General features: G+C 33.8%; 1 protein-coding gene across 2 annotated transcripts; it reads right to left on the reverse strand.

The window, feature by feature from the left end:
* Positions 1 to 13,564: 13,564 nt before the first annotated feature.
* On the reverse strand, positions 13,565 to 21,838 carry LOC134238306 (uncharacterized). 2 transcript variants are annotated; one of them, XM_062720428.1, is made up of 2 exons: positions 21,703 to 21,838; positions 13,565 to 16,334 (listed from the first exon to the last, which is right to left on the reverse strand). In XM_062720428.1, the coding sequence occupies exon 2, from the start codon at positions 16,324 to 16,326 to the stop codon at positions 14,665 to 14,667; it is 1,662 nt and encodes a 553-aa protein (XP_062576412.1). In that variant the 5' UTR covers positions 16,327 to 16,334; positions 21,703 to 21,838; the 3' UTR covers positions 13,565 to 14,664. The 2 variants fall into 2 exon arrangements, with proteins under 2 accessions (XP_062576412.1, XP_062576413.1); XM_062720429.1 differs by lacking the exon at positions 21,703 to 21,838 and adding an exon at positions 19,792 to 19,988.
* Positions 21,839 to 22,214: the final 376 nt, after the last annotated feature.

The following is a 22,214-nucleotide window of genomic DNA, read 5'->3' on the forward strand; positions in this document are numbered from 1 at the left end:
CCTTTCAGTATTTGAAATGTACGTGACCGTCTTGTGTTCTGGGTTTATTTGTTTTGTTTCTTTTTGTTTTGTTTTGTTTTATTTTTTTTCTACCAATTATAAGCGTATGCATACCTTGTTTTAAATTATCAACAACAACAATTTAATTAATATTGACGAAAAGTCGCATATTAAAAGTAAAAAAACTGCAAAAAGGTTGCCAAAGATGAATTTAAGACACTTGGAAATAAATTTTCTAGCATGGGGTAACAGTCTACCACATTTACGAGGATAGGGGGTGCATTTAGATGGATTTATGTGGTCAGTTGTCAAATGAATTGTAACGATAATTTTGTTTCGCTCGTGAAAACGCAATTCATTGACTAAATAAAAAAAAATGTCAGTTAGAAATCCGCAAAATGTACGTTACCATACGTAACGTACATTTCAAATATAAAAATCAATTCTCTTCCACAAGCGTACGTTAGACACGCAATATATTGATACTATTTGAACTTGCATATCATAAGAAATGCATCATACAGGTTTCGTATTCAGAAATATATACCAGGTATCAAAATTATATTACATATAATTGACCTTAGTATTTTTTTTCCTCAGCAGAAACGTTTCTTTTCATTAATTTTGGGATTTAGCCGACCTCCAACCCTTGAGACTTTCCTTTGTGTACACATTCGAATGTGCGAAAGTATGAGAATACATTAAAATTCGTGCAAGATTCACTTAATTCGAATTTCATGGTAACGTACATTTCAGTAACGTACATTTCAAATGATCATTTTTCATGTAAAAAATAGTTTTTAATTGTGTTAAGCAAAACGTCTTTGCCAGTTTACAGGATACAAGGGGTTGCTTATTCAGAGTCGTCTCATATTTTCTACTTAATATATATTCTTATAGGAAGAATATAGGTAACGTACATTTCTTTCTTATCTCTATACGATTGAAAATGTCTTTCATTCCGCAAACATATTTATAAAAGTTGCTCAAATTGTTCAATTTCATGTTACATTATCTAAGTAGGAGTAATTAATCCTATGAAATTTCAAATTTAGCCCATCAATAAATAAAGGAGAACAAAACTATCAGGTGTATAATATTTGTGTTTGCTTGTAATGTTGTTGAAATAGAATTAAGCGACAGGGACATTGCACAATAAAAATTATTTATTATCACAAAGAAAATGTATTTATTGTTATGAAAAGAAATATATATGATACAAGGTTTAACTTGTCAGAAAATGTTTACTTGAGAATCAAAACTATATATTAAACAGAGGGAATTCAGCATAATATTTGCCTCGGCGACAGTAACGTACATTTCAAATAGGCTTCTATATTTGAATTTGGAACTCCTTAAATACCCTTTCAGATCGATAATTATATGAATTCTTTTTCATTGTTATATGACCATTTATAATGTTGATTTAAAAATTGCACCAGTGGTATTTCTTCTAAATGAAAATGAGGCGACATTATATGAGCCCTTATATTGAGAATGGGTGTATATGAAGTATCCAAATTAGTTATTCCTCTTTTAAAAAATATATTAGATTAAGAATCTTCTATTTTTCATTTAAAAATAGTATTTAAATATCATAGAAATAATCCAAAAATATGGTAAAAGACTGTTATTTAAAATATGAGAAATTGTAGCAAAATATGGTATTTCAAAGTTAAAGCTGACATGAACTCTTAAAAAGGCATCATTTTTCATCTTTGTACGACTTACTACATTCCTGTACGCCTTTGTCCGCCATATTTCTTCGATTCCGCCATATTTACTCGAAAATTTTTGGCCATCTGTACCTGTTATATAAAGCCTGGTGCATTTGTTTCACTTGAGTGATTTTCTAGCGTGGCTGTCGACATGTACACATCTCCGAAAGCATAGTTGTCATAAATCCATAAACTGACCAAATACATGTTTTAAAAGTTAAACTCCAACAAAAACTAGAACTTTACTGAGAAGTAAATTATTTTTGAATGCATTTGCTGCAATTTAGAAAAAATAATACGGAAAACAGCAAAAGCCGTTTGGATATGCACGCATGCAGGTCGAGAGTACGCATCGAACGCTGTGATAAAGATATTTACCTGGGTACTGCTATCGCTACAGGGATGTGCACATGTCGAAAGAAATATCCTATTTTACTTTTATTGAAATATGCATCTCAGAAGTCATGTAATCCATTGCTAACTGAACAGTAAAAAATTGTCACCACATAGCACTTGGACACACGTGGTCCACGACGATCAGTCTATTTGGTCAGGGGAAATTTCAAAGGTGGAAAGCTTACTGGTATTTTGGTTGACTGAAAAAGTGCAATTTTTTTTTTCAAAAATAAATATTACTTTTGTCTGTATATGTAAATGTAAACAAAATTTACAAACATGGCTTAATTACATTTAATTTATTTTAAAGCATGCAACATTACGAATCATTCATCCTTTGACGAGATTCTCCCGTGAAAGGGGGGGATGCATAACGCTCTCTGAAAAAGATCGGATTTTATTACGATCATTTTTCATTATAAATAATGTGTATTGGCTTTATTTTATTTTTTTTTAAATAAAGACCTTATATAACTGATTTAAACTTTTTTTAAAATAATTTTATACACAATAAACGAGTTTGATTCTGTGCTACATGAATAATCAAAATAGAATTCATTGGCGGATCCAGAGGTGGAGTGGGGTTCCAGGGATTGGAACCCCCGGCCTTTATTTTTGAACACAAATACAGAGAGAGAGAGAGAGAGAGAGAGAGAGAGAGAGAGTGTGTTTTTTCTGTAATATATAGATATTTATACGTCTAATAATATGAATAATTTGAAGAAATAAAAAAAATCTCTGTCCTTTCAGTTCTCTAGATCTGTAATTTTCGCGGATTTACTTTCCTCTGCGTACCTTCAATCATTTTTCAATCAATTATTTGAATCTTTTCACCATTTTACAACAGTATACAAAAATCACAAAAATATGTAAGTGATTTTATACATAGCAGTAGATCTATTAAGCATGCGTGAATAAGAAATTAAACAAAAAAATTGTACGTTGCTATAAATGTGAAGTATGGGAATTTAGGCGGGGGGCATATTTTATTATTTTTTTTCTTTATAAACGAGCACAATTTTCTCAGAAAACAGTGTTTATCGTTATTCATAATGTGTTTAAAATTAATCACATTCTGAAATTTTATGCTTTTTTTCTGTTAAGCATAGCATTCTTTCTGAAGGTAACGAGCTGCACTTTAGTATAGTAGTAGTAGTTTAATGAAACTCATCTCCGAGTTCTTTTTAATTACAATGGGGACAAATTCTATCTTGTCTTGGTAACCCTGGCTAAGGGCATCGACCACCCACAAGTAACATGCAAGGAAGATTCCAGCGAACTTTTTTACCATTTTTGGACTATTTTTAGAAGTAACTAACTTTAAGAAGTATGCATGCAATATTTCGATTCGTTAAAGATAAAGGTTTAAAAAGTTCCCGTAGTATGAAGATGGAGGGGGGGGGGGGGCTCAATTTTTCTGTGGATAATCTTTGCTGCAGTTTTAGATAAATTAAAATTTTGATTTGGAAGCTCTCTCCACATTTTTTGTGTGCAGGAAAATACGCAGATTCAAGCATGTAAAAGTAATGTACCGAACAGAAAAGTTACAGGAAGCCTTCTTTATCCCCTACAAAAAAGGATTGCATAGAGTGTGGTGCATAGATTTTTTTGTTTTGTTTTTGTGTTTGTTTTGTTTTGTTTTGTTTGTTTGTTTTTTTTTTCTTTAAGGTCAACTGATTTTGGAGGTCCCCCATCAATATAAATTGAAGTGGCTGTGTTGTGATTCTATGCATGAGTGCCATGCGCGGATCTAGAGGGGTTAGGACCCCCCCCCCCCCCCTCGGATTTGCAAGGTTATTAAATTTATGTACAAAAGCAAGAAAAAAAGTTACGTTTGAACCCCCTCGGAAAACGCAGACTCCCTGGTAAACGCGAATTTGTGTTAAATTGGTATGAAAAGTCTAATGTTAGAAGCATTAGAAGTCATCAGCTACACCCCCCCCCCCCCCCCTGAAATAGTTTTTGAAGTTGGGGCGAGCTAGTTTACGGTTTTTTTTTTACATGTTAAGAAATATCTGGGTTGGATATAAATTATTAATAGTCGAAGCATATATAGGAAGGGAAAGCAAACTGCTGATGAGAGTTCCACATTCTACCAAAAATTAGCTTTTTTATACCTCTTGTCTAAATAATTTTTGTCCAGATTCCTTACCTGAGAAAGTACATGTATTTGAGAAAGTTCCCAATGTTCCCATTTCTATGATGTACACTTCACATTTACATGAATTTTCGAATTCCCTCTAATTTCGGCGTTTAGGTTTATTTTTTTTTGTCAAAAGTAAAATTATTATTTCAATTTTTGAACAAGTTTCGACATCCCCGCCTGAAAAAATCTTTGATCTGTCCCAAGATCTAATATATGGTACAGCACAAAATACATATGATTTTATATCTATTATTGCGCTTACGGATGGTTACAGGAGGAGAGAGAGCGAGAGAGTTCAATGAATAAAAGAGTAATTAAAAATTATCTGTATTCAACCATGTTTCAAGTATCCCTACCCAAGTTTTTAAAAGTATCTCCCAAATATTGCGACAGAAATTATTTAAAAAAAAAACAACTAGACTGTCAGACAGGGATACTGAAATCTCGAAAGACTTCCTGTAATAATTATAAAACAGCCACATTCCGCAAAAATGTACATACTTTGTGGTCGGAGTGAAACAATAAAAAATCTTCAAAAATGGATTTGGCAGAAATGTCTGTCTTCCAAGAATATTTAGGTAACGGCCATGTCAATTATTTCGCCCCCCCCCTCCCTTAAAAATACAAATGCCTCAATATCAGTCTAAACGGGGGATGTTTTTTTCTAGCTGCGTGTGTGTTAAAGAACGTACAGATGTACACATAAACTTTTGTATTCTGGTTAAATGTTTTTAAGTCTTGAACTAAATATTTACCGTATATCAAATTATTTGGTTTAGATTTGAGATTGGTACTAAAATAATCAGTTGTAATTGACAAATGAATTTTGCGATGTAAAACAACTGCAGACTTTATAAAGAATGCTTATTAGAACTAGATAGACAATTTTCAGTTATACCTTACAAAGCCGTTACAATTATACTTTAGAACCCCCCCCCCCCCATTTCAGCCGCGCAAATACCACTCTTTTCCACTTGTGATATTTTCCCTGACCCAAATCTGATCAGCACGGACTAAGTGTATCGACGCGCTAGACCGTACGGAGTAGATACAGTGTGTTTATTGAGTTTTTATGGAGTTTATTTCTTTTTTGTGATGCATATTTCAATAAATGGAATTCAAGGTGTATATCACTTGACTTGTGCACATCTTCGAACCGATGCAGTGATCTTATTACCAGGTATGAGTACGTTTACAGTGTTCGACGCGTTTTCTCGACATGCATCAAAGTCTGCATAAAACCTGCAAATCAAAGACGCTGATTGTTTTGTTCCATTCAAATGATAATAATTTCAAAGTGTCTTTACGGGTTTTAGTGCTTTTTATTTCATGTTTATTCTGCATAAATTGGCGCAGTGTAAAAATGCGTACTCGTGCAACTAAATCTTTCTTTCAAACTTGCATTTTCTTTCTTTTTTTTTATAACATTTCATTCAAATCTATAATTATTCAGAAATATGATTATTATGTTGTGTGGTTTGAAATGTCTTGATCAACCCATGTGTTTTCAAATGTTTTACCATCAGAGATGTGCACAAGTCGATAGCCAAGCCAAAAAATCATTCAAGTGTAACGAGGGTATTGGGGTATATATCGTTACAATAAGACAAGGTATCTGAAAGAAATATGGCGGAATACGGCTATAGTTGGTATGAAACAAGTCGTACATAGATGAAAAAGTTGCGTTTTTAAGAATTCATGTCAGCTTTAATTTAAAACATGTAGATATTATTTCCCAAGCTCAATATTTTATTACAAAGTAGACCTTAGATCATTCTTAAAGTAACAATTAATTTAATTTAATTTCAACCTTGGTCTTGAGAGAAACGAGCATCTAAAAATGGCTAAAAAATCATACTCATTTATTTAGGATCTATAAATAGATGTGTAAAAAATAAAATATTCATTTGAATTCAGTTTTTCCTCATTAATTGTGTTAATTGGACCATGACTTTGAAAATAAAACAAAATTTGAAAATAAACTGATTACAAAAGGTAACTTTTTGACTTGATCAATTTGTATACATTTTCCATTGAATTTTGTGTGATTTTCGACAAATATGCAAATGAGCTGTTACTAAAAATAGGTGCAGGGTTCAACATTTTTTTTGTGAATATTCTGACTTCTACCTTTAAGTAGAAAATTTTAAGCCACTAAAAACTCCCAAGTTGCAACCTTCCATTTGGACGATTTTTTGAATTTTGCATGGTTTTCTCGCGGACTGGCTCTTAAGACTCCTTGTGAACAGCAAAGTCATGATAAGTTGTTCAATATGTATTTACTTAAGTATTCTTCAGCAGTGTAGCTTCAAGTTTGTTCAAAATCATGATTGCTGAGGGTTTTATGCAGACACAAAAGGGAGCAGAGAAGAGTCAAGTATTTTGAAATTATGACCACCCAGGGGTTGTGGGCTCAGAGGGTCAGATTGACACAATACAGTAGCCACATCGAACACCCCTTATATTTATAGACTAGTAAGCATGAAACTGCATTTTGCTAATTTCATTTCAAACCGAAATCAGATGAAGAATATATTTTCATATCCAAAATAAATGTAGAGAACAGGTTCAGATATTTTGAATACTTTTATTATCATTATTTTGAAATTCCATGAAAATTGGAAATTCATTTTAAGATTGTTTTATTATCATTATTATTTTTTTTTTATTTATTTATTTTTTTTTTTTTTTTGTTTTTTTTAGCTCTTCTGAGCCAAAGGCTCAAAGAGTAATGCTTTGGTTTGCCATTTGTGTGATGTGCATTAACTTTTTAGAATATGGGCCATAACTCAAGAACACCTAGGCCAATCACTTGTCAAATTTGTCACAGGGTATCCTTGGCTTAAGGGCTACCATGAATACTAAAACTAGGGGTGGGACCCTAAAACAAGGGGAGATAATCAGGAAAATAAAACCCAAAGTACTGGTTGCTAAAAAATCTTTTTCTCCAGAACCACGAGACAGATTTTCACAAAACTTACATACAAGGGTCAGGTTATGTTAAAGATTGAAAATTGTGCAAGGCATCATCCTGGGGCAAAGGGCGTGGTATCAAGGTCACTTTAAAGTTGACCAAAATTTAAACTTATAATGAAAATGTTGATATTTTGCTTATTATAAAGACTAGGATCATCAAATCTTGTAAGTTGATGTATCTTAGGACTTCACATCACGTTAACATAAAAGTAGGTCACAGTGACCTACTTTTTAAATTTTATGGGCTTTTGTTTTCAGATTGATTTGGAGGCATATTTTGGACAATTTAAGGCCTATGGTCATCAAACTTTGTCAGTTGATGCATCTTGGGTCATCAAACAACGTCAATTTAAAAGTAGGTCACTGTGACATACTTTTTGAATTTTATGGCTAATTTTTTCTTAAACATTTAATCCCATTATTTCAGGCACTGAGAGCTTTAGAATCACATTTTGTAAGCTGATGCATCTTGGGGCCATAAAACATATTTATCAAAATGTAGGTCACTGTGACCTACTTTTTTGAATTTTGCAGGCGTTTGTTTTCAAATTGTTTAAAAGGTATATTTTGAATACTTTCAGACCTATGATCTTCAAACTTTGCCAGTTGACGCATCTTGGGTCTTCGGAAAATGTCAACCAAAAAGTAGGTCATGGTGACCTACTTTTGACATTTTATGGCTATATATAAGTATCTTAGGTACTTATTGGCTTAGAATCATCGAAACTTTGTCAGTTAATGGATCGTAGGTCTTCAGAAAATGTCAACCAAAAATCAGGCCACAGTGACATACTTTTGACATTTTATGGCTATATTTAAGTATCTTAGGTACTTATTGGCTTAGAATCATCAAAATTTGTCAGTTGATGCATCTTGAGTTTTCAAAGAAAGTCGACCAAAATGTAGGTCACTGTGACCTAGTTTTGAATTTTATGGCTATATTTAAGTATCCTGGGAACTTATTGGCCTAGAATTGTTAAGCTTTGTCAGTTGAGGCATCTTGGGTTTTCAGAGAATGTTGACCAAAAAGTAGGTCACAGTGACTTACTTTTAATTATCTCAGGTACTTATTGGCTAAGAATCATCAAACTTTGTCAGTTGATGCATCTTGGGTTTTTGGAGAATGTTGCTGAAAAGTAGGACAAGATGACTTACTTGTGACATTTTATGGCTATATTTAAGTGTAAGTGGCACTTAGTGGCTTAGAATGGTCAAACTTTGTCAGTTGATACATCTTGGGTTTTTTGAGAATCTTTTACCACAAAGTAGGTCACAGTGACTTAATTTTGAATATCTGAGGTACTTATTGGCTTAGAATCATCAATCTTTGTCAATTAATGCATTTTGAGTCCTCAGAAAGTTTCAAATTAAAAAGTAGGTCATCGTGACCTACTTATGGTTTTTTATAGCTATATTGAAATATCTTTAGTCCAAAATGGCTAAGAATTATCGAACTTTGTCAGTTCATGCATCATGGGATATTTAGAGTTAAAGCTTCAAATAAAAGTGACAGATTGTACAATTTATCAGAAGAGATTCAAGGCCCTTGGGCCTCTTTTTTTTTTTTTTTTTTTTTTGGGGGGGGGGGGGTGTTTGGTTTGTTGTGGGTGTTGTTGTTGTTTGGTTTTGATTTTGTTTTTTTTTTTTTGTTTTTTTTGTTCATTGCTAACTATTGTATTTATGCACAAATGTTAAGGATATTTAAATACCCAACCCAGAGGCAGTTGAATATTCGAATATCCAACTAATGGCCAATATTGAATCTTTAAATTTCCATCTAGTAAGTGCTGGTTGAATTGCTAAAATATACATAGACAAATAACAATGGGCGACATCATTGTAGTTTTTTTAAATATATATAACAGAGGCATCCTCATGAAGTGTAGATTTAAATATTGGGCATGCAGGGTCATAATGAGCAGTCAGAGTTTTACATAGAAAGACAAGATGTGTGAAACACTGCATATGATGCCCCCGTATGGCAACATATAGCGACGATTAAACTTTTCTTAAATGCAAATTAAATTTATAAATTGGTGCCCAAAGTAGAGTCCATAAAACAATATAAAATAAGAGCAGAACAAATATGGACCACAAAAAACATCAGAGATGGGATCAGGTACCATGGAGGAGTGAGCATCTCCTGCCAACCGTTCACAACCGCCGTATGCTAGCGCCTTGTCATGATCGGGAAATAACAAAAAAAAATCCGTCCTCAATTCAGTATATAAACAGTGGAGTAAAAATAAGTATGAAAAACGTCAGTCAGCATTTGACTCAATGATAAATTGTGTTTGCTGACTAGGTCATTGAATCGACCATAAAACTTACGAAATGATGACTTTAAACGAAACTGCTAATATTCTTTTTCAGCAACTTGTTTTTCAATAATTTACCTCGTTTTAGAAATTGAATTTAATATCTACCCATTATATACGGTATAAATTGGATTCGGGCAGTTTAGTGAGTTTAACCTTTATAAATCGCGAAGCCCGTTATGCAAATTATCCGATGTTTTCCACTACCGTTGATGCCCTGGCATACTATACTAACTAGGCAGTGGTTCCTTAAATATACCCTTAATTATCATCTGCATACGGGGAATGTATGTCTCTCAGTTGATTCGATACGCATTAGAGCATACTTTCTGCACGCAAATGAACAATTTCGAAAACAGGATAAAGTTTTGACAAACAAATGCAAGTTGCTGAAACAAGAATATCAAGAGTCTCGTTTAATTAAAGTCATAATTTCGTAAGTTCTATGGTCAATTCAATGACCTTGTCAGCAAATACAATTTATCATTGAGTCAAATGCTTACGTTCTGACATTTTTCATACTGAGTGTTCTGGGTCATTATTCATATACTGGGAATTGACGACGGATTTTCTGGTTCTTTCTCGATCATAACAAGAAGCACATCGCGGATGTGACCGGTCAGCAGGGGATGTTCACTCCTCAAAGGGCACCTGATCCCATCTCTGATGTTTTGTAGGTCCGTGTTTCCTCCGCTCCTATTTTGTATTGTTTGATGGACTTCTGAGATATGAATTTAAATTAATTACAGATATTAATTGAATATTTTATTTGGCTAACAAAAATACAGCTTAAAACAGACTATAGCTTACCTGTATTTTTTTCTCGAAAATGTTGGCTAAGTGGGATCGAAGATACCTTATATCTATATGTGTTTCACAAACACATCTACCCCATCTGGTGCTCTGACTCTAGATCTATTTAATTAAGGAATAATGTCTAATTTTTTGGTTTCATGATGTGATCACTCGATTGGCTTGCGTGATAATTTGCATAAAACGCCGAAGGCGTTTATGCATGAAATTATCACGCAATTCAATCGATTAATCATCGTCATGAAATTAAAAAATATGACAGTTATTCCTTATATTTACAGACCCTTGATGCCGCCAATCCACGTGCTCTAAGCCACACGTCTGTCTCTATTTGTCCCGCCGCGCACGTGATTTTTTTAACCACGCCTATCGATGAACTAGTACATTTATGTAGAAATAAAGTACTTTAACAATTTGTAATTTTGTCTCGTACAATTAAAGGCATTGGAAATGTAAACATAACAGTAAATGAATTTATATTTACATTTCCAATGTCTTTGTCCGAGATAATATTACAAATAGAGATTGTTCTATCTGACGTATCCGTATAAGTATCCGTATCCGTATACGTATCCAGGTATGAGAGGCATCTCGATCCCGATGCATAAACCATCTAGTTACATTTCCATCGTTTCATGTTTGGTTTTTAACCTCATTCACTAAGAAATGATATGTAGTGTGACATTTTTAATAAAAACATATCAGTTGCTGTACACGACTTAAGCATCCTGTTAATGGGGGAGGGGGGGTAAAGTTTAAAAATAAAATTCTAAAAACAAGTATGTTTTTTTTTAAAATTTAAATGTGTAAAAAATAGTTCGAAAATATTTCTAGATTCACCTCTCTCTCTCGCTCGCTCTTTCTCTCTCGCTCTCTCTCTCTCTCTTTCTCAATATTTGGGTTTCATTGTTCATTCTCGAATTAACATTTACAAGAACACGACATATCTCCAATAATATATAATTATATATACAGTTAAATCTCTTAAACTCAAACTTGTAAATTGTAAATACATGTAGTTGTACATTAACTGGGAAAGATTTAACCATACATTGTAGGGCAAAACAAATGTGTATGGGTGATTCACTGAAAATGTCCATCCTCTTTTCCATTTTTATCATCTTCTATGCCATTCATTATCAGGTATTTATTTGATGGTCATAGTTCCCACCCCACCCCCCCCCCCCTCCAAAAAAAATGGATAGCTGGTAATTCTGGGGCGGTTTGAAAACACTCCCTAAATTGTAGGTCGATAGCCGGCGGAAGCAAATAGAAAGTGGGGGCTCTAATTGAAAGGGGGGGGGGCTAAACCAACAAAAAAGGTAAACCCCAATTTTAAATACCTATATTATGTCCATCTTTGCAAAAAAAGTCTTAGCGACCCCCCCCCCCCCGGTTCCGACGCCTATGCATATCCATGGTTTCAAGGAGCTTGGAAATTGAACATGGTCGAATTTATAGTGAATTTATAGTTATTCTGAAAATTTTGAGCCATAATTATTTTATTCTTTGCATAAAAAGAGAGTTGAATACCGTATTATGAAATAGTTTTATATTAAACCACAAATGCTGTTAATGAATGAAAGTCAAAAGACGTTTAACTTATCAAATTTTGTGTGTGCACATGGTGAGGCATGCACACAGTGAGGGACACTTCCGGTTTGGGGGGGGGGGGGGCACGCCCCCCCCCCCCCCGCTTTTTTTGGCAAAGATAGACTTAATATATGCATTGAACATTGAGAGTAGAATAAGCCCCCTCCCCACTTTCAACAGGCACGTTGTATTGCAGTCAAAGAAGGGTGAGTGGTAGTACTAGTGTTTGAAAAAAAAAATGGCAATGAAAAAAGTTCGACACCCCCCCCCCCCACACACACACACACATACACAGAGTAGTATTTTAGTACTTTTTTGTCTGTCAAGGTTTTTCAGGGCTAATTTTTTTCTCCCCCCCCCCCCCCTACTTTTAATTTGCTTCTGACGCCAATGTGAGGGGAGGGGAAAAGGGGGGAGTTACACAAGCTCTTCAAAGCATATACTCAATACTTATAACCGTCCTGAAGCTAATTATGAAATCAGTTTGAACAGTCTTTTTAAAAACGGCTACAACATTTTATCGATCGCGTTGATGATAACGTATTTTGTATTTCAATTTGTGTGTGGTGGTGGTCGGGGGAGGGGGGGGGGGTAATTGGTAAGCCGTTACATGGCAAATGAAAAATACAGACAAAATCAATAAAAGATATTAAACGAGGGGAAAAAGAGAAAGGGGATTTCCTACAAATATTTTGAAGCAAAATGAAATTAATTTTAAAACAATATAATTAAAACAAAATATTTTATACTTGACTTCATTTTCTTTCTTTTTTTAGATAATTTTTTTTTACGAAATGGTGTACAGCAGTTTATTATTTTTAATACAAAAATTGCTATTTGCTATTTTCTAATGCATGGACTGTGGCTTATTTAACCCCAAACAGATATGGAAATTGTATTAAATGGTTTAGACATCGGGATCGAGATGCCTTTCATATCTCGATACGGATACGGATACGGATACTTATACGGATACGTCAGATAGAACAATCTCTAATAGTTAGTGTATTTTATTTATTATTATTTATTATTTATTAAATCACATGCGGGGTGGACTTCAAGCGATAGAGACACTCGCGGAGCTTGTAGCACTTGGATTAGCGTCCAGTAAAAAACATGTAAATATAATGAATAACTGTCAGATTTTTTGAATTCATGACGATGATCAATCGATTGGCTTGCGTGATAATTTTATACACAAACGCCTTCGGCGAATTACAAATTATCACGCAAACCCCTTTGATTGATCACATCATGAAATCAAAAAATTAGACAGTATAATTATTCTTTGATTCAAGACAATTTTTAAAACGTATTTGGCAGCGCCCTAATTACGTTGGGAAATCTTAGTCCTGATATCGTGACGATGAACTTCTCAAAATATTTGCCTCTAAAATTTGAATTTGATGAATATTTATTCATACGAAATGATTTATTCTTATTCAGAGGTGCATTTGTAATACAGAAACCTTTGAAGTCTTAGGCGTTTTGACTTAGTCTCTAAAACTCAATATTGTTATTTTTCATATGTTATCACATGTTTACTTACTCAGTAACCTAAAACGTGATTTAGAAGATGGAGGCTACGAGTAGTTTAAGAAAAGAAGAAAGTTATTTTTAGCTTTTGAATTTATTACTCATGTTCCTAATGACAAGATAAAATAGAAGTTATGTTCATGTGTTCAATCGAAGTTAGTTTCAAATAAAAATTAAGAAAAGGTATTTAAGTAACAAGAATTATAGAAATAAAAAAATAAGTATGAAAAGAATAATTAATGTTATAATAACAACTAAGCTTCATGAAATGTTTCAACCGCATTAGACGTTAAACAACAATTAATCAATCTAAAACCACATAAAAACTAGGACTGAACATATCATTGTAATAATAAAGTAAGTCAAACTATACGTTGTAGATCTATAGCAATGTTACATTTAGTTATAAAAAAGTCATAACAAATAAGCTTGAACTTGAACCATATTTGTACAACGTCTGTTTCTGCTATTGAAGGAAGCGTTTGTACTTCAATAGCGTTTCCTGACAATGATATTTCACTAAAAACAGGTGTCAACATTACAGGAGAAAAAAACAGCATTAAAATATGCTTTTGTTAAAAAAAAAACCCAAACACAACCATCTTCTCTCACACACATGCACATACAGGAGGAAGGATTCAGGTTATTTTTTAAATATACTTTTTCTTACCGACATGCAGAACATCAGTAATACAATCAAAATCAAGAATAAACTTAATAAGATTGATTAAATGTCTGGATTATCAAAATAAATGCTTTCTCTCTATATTTATCTTCCTTTGATAGGTTTAAACATTTTACAAATACTTACAAATATATTTTATTTGCAAAGGAAATCTTAATAATAAGGGAATGCAATTTATTTCCAGAAACTTTTTAAAGGCCCTTTGACTATAACTAGAAAGAAGTATATTTGTTCATCTTCGTTGAATGATACTTTATACAATGAAAACATTCTGGTTTTTACTTTCACATCGATATTCAATGATTTATCAATTTCACCACTGTTTTTACTTGGAATTATTATTATTAAATGATCATATCACTGTTTCTTCTTACATATGTAACTATGTTTATTTTAAGTCAAAACAGAAATTACAAAAGGGTATTGGAATGAATAACACATCTGATTCATGTAATGGACATGTTTTGTCCTCAAACTTCCTTTTCAGTCTAAATACTTTATTCTCTTAACCTTTCCTGAATTGCATTCTCCCACCATTAATTCCCCCTCCCTAACGACACACACGGCCCGTGGATCCCGTATCCCCTGATCAGGAATGATGTACCTCAGGAATCGACCGTCCCTGTCCAGCATGTGAATTTTGTTGCTTAGATAGTCAGTGATGATGATGTGACGCATACTGTCTGTGGTAAGGGATCCTCCATGAATATTTTCCTTTAAAGCTTTGTTCCCTTTGTAGGAGAACCTGAATATCCCGAACTTGTCAACGACTGTGATGGCTTTTTTATCCCAGTCTGCTACACAAACGTCGCCATTACCATTCTCTACTACGTAATTTGTTTTTCCAAACAAAGGCTGGTACTGGGAGTCGTACTGGATTTCCTGCAGCACGTCACAGGAAATGCTGTATCTTACGACCTTTGATTCTGTTTCATCTGAAGTCCGAAGACAGACGAGGAAGTCCAGTGCTGCGGTACAGGTCATACCATAGGGTTTCCACTCTTTAGTACAGAACAATGTTTCTTCTTTACCGTTTATAAACTTCTTCACGGTATTGTCATTTCTATTGGCATACACTGCATGTCCATCATGCAGGGACAGATACCCTCCATAATCTGTGATAGGGACTGTGTTGTGGAGACGTCCCTGGAAATCAAACAGTTTGAGCTCATAACTATATCCTCCTACCCACACTCTGTCGTCATCGAAGGGGACCAAATCATATAGCCGGGTCTCGTTTTCTTTGTTGGCTGGGAACTCTGTATCAAAGACGGACAAGACTGTAGGGACATCTAGAGCTTGTCGTAATGAGGTTTTTTCTTCTTGTGTCAGATCACCAATAGGTAGTTTTTGCGATTCTAGTGTATTAATGAAGCCAAAATGCGAAGTTGTAAAGTTTTCATCGAACAAACAAGGCTGAAAGCATGCTGGTAGTGTTTCTTCTATATAGGTTGGCAACTGCTGATTTTCAAATTCAAGCTGAAGTTCCATTAACCCAAAAATATCTTTGGATTTTGCCAAGCTTAGGTCTGTTTGATTAAGGATTTTCAATTTCTTAAATGTTTCTTCAAGTTCTTTCCTTTGCTTCAATAATATTCCTGCATGCTTTTCTTGCAATACATCCAAGTCTTTGAGCAGTTGGGTCTCTGCTTTATCAATCTCCTGATGCCACTCTCTTGCATGGGCTGAAATATGAAATCTCGTCTGTTTGTAGATATTTGGAAGAGCCGCCGATCTTTTAGCTATATGATTGAGAATTTTCTCTATTTCAGATTGTATCGACTGTACCCGTTCATTTTCTTTCGTTATAAAATCGGACAATGTGTCGATCTTCTCTGATAATTCACAAATTTCATGTGTTTTATGTTTGATTGATACACATAAAACACAGATGGGAATATCACAAGATTCGCAGAAGGCTTTACACTCTTGCTTTGGATGGGCAGAGCATTCTGTACCCTCGGGTTTATTTTCTTCATAATAATTTGTTACTTCATGACCTTTTACTGATTTGATAAGCACGTGGGACCCTACACATGTGTTGCATAATTTGACAGCACATCTCTTGCATTTGAAGTTGACAGGACTTTTACAAACATCGCATTCTAGGTAATGTTGTCCTCGCCTTGAAATTGATGTAGCCATCCTTTCATCTTTAAAATAAATAGAGAATGTTGTAAATTTTGAAGGCTAGAATGACTTTTTTCAAAGCATGTATTCAAGAGATTTATTTTAATGCTCCGAAATCTCGTTTGAACTTGTTTTATTTACTGGTAATTTGGTTGTCATTAAAAATTATGAATAATACTAATAATGAATTATTCTACAAAATATACTGCCAGTGTATTAATTTTTATATGAAAGTTTGAGTGGATGACTTAATACAAAACTGAATACAAAACCAATACTGATTTATTTTAAAACAACACCCCTGACGTAGTGATCAGACACTGCTTATCTTAATTGAATCCTGTTATTGTAAACTCTGCCTACACTTGATGATTGACATTACTCTACACATGCTTCGGGGACTTTATTTGAAGTGTTTCTCTGGATATTCGCGTGAATACTGTTCTACCGGGTATATTTAACATATGTTTACTTAAGGTAGGATTCTTCTCTGGTTTCTGACTAGATGAAACATTCAATGTATACTTGCTAACATGTCTTATATATTGAGGTGTAAGGGATTTAAAAGACCATATTTTTCTTTCTTCATCACAATTGTACAACTTTAAATAGAAATGGTAAACTGCATTTGAAAACTAGCAGGGACTATATTTTTGGCGGAATGGTGGCGTATGAAAATATCTTCTTTTCTGCCTCTCAAAATTTTAATAGAACAATGAATTTAGTTATAATTTTTAGACAATCGAAGACTTGGAGATATTTTCAAATGTAAGTTAAATTAATAATGAGGGACTAAACTTTCAAAATATATCAAATAAATATGATTTTTCAAACAAACTAGAACTTTGTTAGCTTTTAAACGTTTCCTATCAAAGCGCAGATTTGAGCCAAAAATCCATAAAAAGTATTTTTCTCTCTTAGTAACCGATCAAAACGTTTCGTTCTTGTATCATTTTGAACATTTATAAGACTACTGTATTATATGTGAAAATAAGAAAAAGTTAAATATAGGAAGCATATGAAAATAACTAATATATCCTAAAAAATTAAGAAAAACAGAGAAAATTCGGATTAGCTAATATCCAGTTTAGTTAAATTATTTATGTAAATTTGGTAATATCATGCTATAAACCCGATATAGTAATATGTTTTTAAGCAAAAAGAACAATCTTTAAACTATTGAAATAGAAGTAGGTATCACATAATTAGCAACTGTATTTTTTTTATTCTTAATGTCAAGGGAAAAGATAATGACCTTGACCTGACCTTGCCTCTAATATAAAACGGTCAAACTTAATCTCACTGATACTATCACTTACTGATATTGTTTTCTTGTTTTTATGGAAATTTCATTTTCAAATATCAGAAATATGAGAAGAATCCTACCTTAAGTAACGATTATAGACAAAGAATAACAGAATTCCTTATGCATAAAGAGGAATGTAACATGGTGTCAGAAGTGATTGTGAACTTATGAAAAAATGCATTGTGAATGTATCATCTTTTATTCGGTGGTGAGAAATTAATTAAGTAAAGGAAAAAGTCCGAAAACTGTCCATTCTGTGAGAGAAAGAACTGTTCGTCAGGCCTGAAGGGCCGAGAATAGTTTTTTCTCTCACAGAATGGACAGTTTGAGGACTTTGTCCTACCAGAAGGTCATTTTAACCAACCTCCGGAGATGGACTTCTCTCACGAAGGAAACTTAGCGGAAAAGTGGAAAAGATGGAAACAAACCATGGATCAATATGTAAATGTTGCCCCCACTGACCAAAGTGGAAAAAAAAGTGCAAAGCTCTTTTATACATTATTGGTCAAGAGGGAAGCATTCGCACTTGCTGTTGATGATGTTGACAAACTGGATGTTTTAATCAAGAAATTTGAAGATTCCTGCATCCCAAAACAAATATGTTAGTTGTTAGACACAGATTCAACACTAGAGTATAAGGACCTCGTGGAAGCATTGACCAGTACAAGACTGTTGCTTTGAAGACCTCGGGGACGGCCAAATATTTTAGACAGAATTGCATGTGGAACAACTTCATAAAGAGTGAAAGAAAGATCGACCTTTACGGCTGAAAAATCTCAGTTTAGAGAAAGCTGTGAGCTTGTGCCGAGAAGATGAAGAGCTCAAATGGCAAATCAAAACAATCAATAAAAAAGAAAAAGTTCGTGCTCTCAAAAGGAAATTAGGGAAACAAGGAAATTTAGGAAACAAGGAAACGCTGGCAGTGGACAAAGGAAACAACAAACAAATCAAGTCAAGAAATGTACATTTGAAAAATGCAGAAAGAAACAAGAAAAACGAAATTGTCCAGCGTACGTGAAAGTATCTTATAACTGCAATGAATCAAATCATTTTCAGAAATTCTGTAGGTCGAAAGGATTCACAAAAAGAAGAGTGAATAATTTGCAAGAAAGTGTAGGCCTAAATGAATCTGAATGTGAGAATTACAACTTCTTCGTCGGAGCGGTCAACAAAAAACTGAAATATCTGACAATTCCTGTTTCACAAGGTTCAAAGTTCAAGGTAAGACAATTAAGTTCAAAATTGACAATGGATTCCATGTCAACATTCTTTCAACTCAATCGCCAAAGGTTAGGGTTTAAAACTGAATAATGTCAAACTCAAAAGAACAAAAACAACATTAATTGGAGCTACTCAGGAGACAGCCGACTACATCTACAAAACAAGAAACTTGAATTCCTTGTAAAAGAAACCAGTTTCCATTGTTAGGATTAAAAGCATCGAATATATTAATTGTGACTTATTCATGTCGTCTTGAGCGTTCAGTCCGAAATTGAAAATCAAATCAAACATTTCTCAAAGTATATTTTGGCATAGCATCTCTGAAAATACTCTCTCAGTTTAAACTACTCTACATCCATCCTCCAAGAAAAAATACCTACAAATTTACGTGACAGACTCAAAACAACTCCTGAAGAAATGGAGAAATTGTGACTGAAAAACCAAAGTCAAAGAAAACCAAGAGTACTAGTACACCTTGATCAAAGATCCCTAAATCGTGAAATCAAAAGGGGAACATTATGAACATCCTACCATAGAGGAACATATTACCAAACGTATGTCAGGAGCAAAATACATGAGCAAAATTGACTGTAATCATAGATACTGCAAAATGCCTTTAGACAGAGAAAGTCAACTTTTGAATCTCCATTTGGTAGATACTGTTTTCTACGAGTGCCATTTGGGATAAATTCCATTTGGGATGAAGGCGTTGAGATTGGCAGAGATGGCATTCTAATTAGGGAAAAAAGTACATGATGACAGATTTCTAACAGTGCAACGCAAATTTCAAAAAGTAGGACTAACACTCAATCCTGAAAAATGCAAATTCAGAATAAAGAAGATTACCTACACTCGGTGCAGATGGACAAGACTAAGAAACAATTATCAAAGCAATTTCTGAAATGCCGTCACTAACAGACAAAACTCAAAACTTACTTGGAAATGAAAATTACCTGGCAAAATTTGTACCGAACATGTCAGCTGTGACAGACTCAATCAGAAAACTATTAAAAGATGAAAACGGAAAATGAATTCATTTGGACAGTCACATGAACAAAATTCGGCATTCTCAAATACTGTGTACTAACTTTAATTCGCATGCGATAAATATTCGCGAGTTCCATATCAATATTAATTTCCACCAACCAATAATTTTAAGTATTAGTAGAGAATGTTTCCTAGGTGGCGAAAATTAGTTGTCGCAGATTGATATCAAACTAACGATTTGCGAATAAAAGATAACGCTAATAGTAGTTGGTTTACAGTACTTTGATGTCACAGTTAGCTGTGAGACATCTAACACTGGGTTGTGTGCAGTTCTCTTACAGAAAGGAATCTGAAAGCTTATGCCTCAAGATTTTTATCAGATGCAGAAACCCGTTATGCAAATATCATGAACATTGAAACAGAGCTGTTGGCAGTTTTATTTGATTTAGAGAGATTAAACCAATCCACATATGGCCGAGATGTTGTCGTGGAGTCAGATCAAAAACCCCTGGAGTCCACTAAGGAGACTCCCTGCCAACACTCCAAAAAAAAAAATACTGTTAAGACTGTAAATATATAATTTCACGCTAATCTATAAACCCTGAGAAAAGACTTCATGCTGTCAAGAGCACTACTTAACAGATATGATGGACAGATAATCGAGGAGGAAATTGAATGTTTTGTCAGCATGAATAAAAGTCTCTCTCGATCAAGAGTTAAGGATTAAACAGGAAACAGAAAATGATGAAATCATGAATACATTGAAAACGCTCATAAAAACTGATGGCCAGTAGAATAGAAAAGTTTCAAAAAAAATTGCATAACCTGTTTACAAGGTGAACTTGTTTACTTGGTAAACCCTGTGTTTATTTATTTATTTTTTTTGTCTCTAATCATATTGTGTTTATTACGAGTCTAGTATTAATACAAAACAAGCTAAAAAAATAATAAATGGATCTACCAGGATTTGAACATTGGCCTCTCGCATGCTAAGCCTTGACCTCTGACCTTTGACCTCAAAATCAATGAGGATCCTCCTTTGGCCATATGGAGTTATTGTGTAAAATCCATTGCAAAAGAACAAATGCTTCTCGAGATATCGCGTGGAACCGAAAGCGTTATATGCAAAGACAGAACTACAGATAGACAGACGGACGGACGCACAGACCAGTATCAATATCCCCAACTTTCAGTGGGGGACAATAAGGAGTGAAATCAAGTTATTTAGCACTGTATGTTAACAACTACATTTCTATTGTAAAGAACGAAATATACTCTATACGAATTATAAGACTAAAAAATTAAGAACGACTTCATCATTTGTTATAGCTGCAGATCTGTAGCGTTATGGTTTTATATATTTGTCTTTGACCATAACACTACAGATCCCGTAGTGCAAAAAAAGTGCAATTTACGGCGCAATATTATTGGGGAGAATTTCCCCACTTTCTAGCTTTGGTCAATTAACTACCTTTCACTTTCTAATTCTAGACGCATTCTGTATCCAATATGTATATTTTATCCACCTCCCAACCATTTATAGTTGTCTTTACAGGAAATAAACTCGCTGGATATGAATTTTCAGTAATCTAACCAATGATTTTAATCAAGCGAGTTTATCACTTGTAGAGACGACTATAAAGGGTTGGAAGATGGATAAAATATACAGATTAATTAAATAATGTATCTAGAATTAGGGATTGAAGGGTAGTTGATTGAACGATGCTGGAAAGTGGAGAAATTCTCCCCAAAATAGCGCAAAAAATATTGCGCCGTAAATTGCACCTTTTTTGCACTACGGGATCTGTAGCGTTATTGTCAAAGACAAATATATAAAATCATAACGCTACAGATCTGCAGCTACATTTGTTACAAACCTCATCATGGCCAACCCTCCGCCTTCAACATGCAGTTAACTAACATCTTCCAACGGCAAAAAGTGAAGCGGATCTTATATCAACATAAACCATGGTTGAACGAGCAGGTGCATCCATGTACTTTATGTGTTGTAAGTTACCTGCATCCACAATTTAATTATAAAATTATTTATACATCTATGACTTAATGTTACTGAGATTGTTTCCATTTAAATTTTAATTATTAAATAACAAATTATTTGATTCAATATTTCATGTACCCTTTTGTGGCCTTATGAACATCTTTATATCATGTCACATGACTAAAAGGCGTAAAATATTATCATTTTTGTCTCAAAGATACAGATATCTAAATTTAGCTTATATCTTTTTTTTCTAAACAGGGAAGTTGTGAAATTTAATTATTCAAGTAGTTTGCAATTTTAGTCTTTTATCAGAAGGGGATGGGGAAATACACGAACCCTATGAAAAAATCAAAATAGTGTTGGAAAAGGCGAAAGTTAAAATTGAAA

Source organism: Saccostrea cucullata, unplaced genomic scaffold (assembly GCF_032062105.1).
Source record: "Saccostrea cucullata isolate Sc308-1 unplaced genomic scaffold, CSIRO_AGI_Scuc_v1 ctg4717, whole genome shotgun sequence".
NCBI classification, from domain to species: domain Eukaryota; kingdom Metazoa; phylum Mollusca; class Bivalvia; order Ostreida; family Ostreidae; genus Saccostrea; species Saccostrea cuccullata.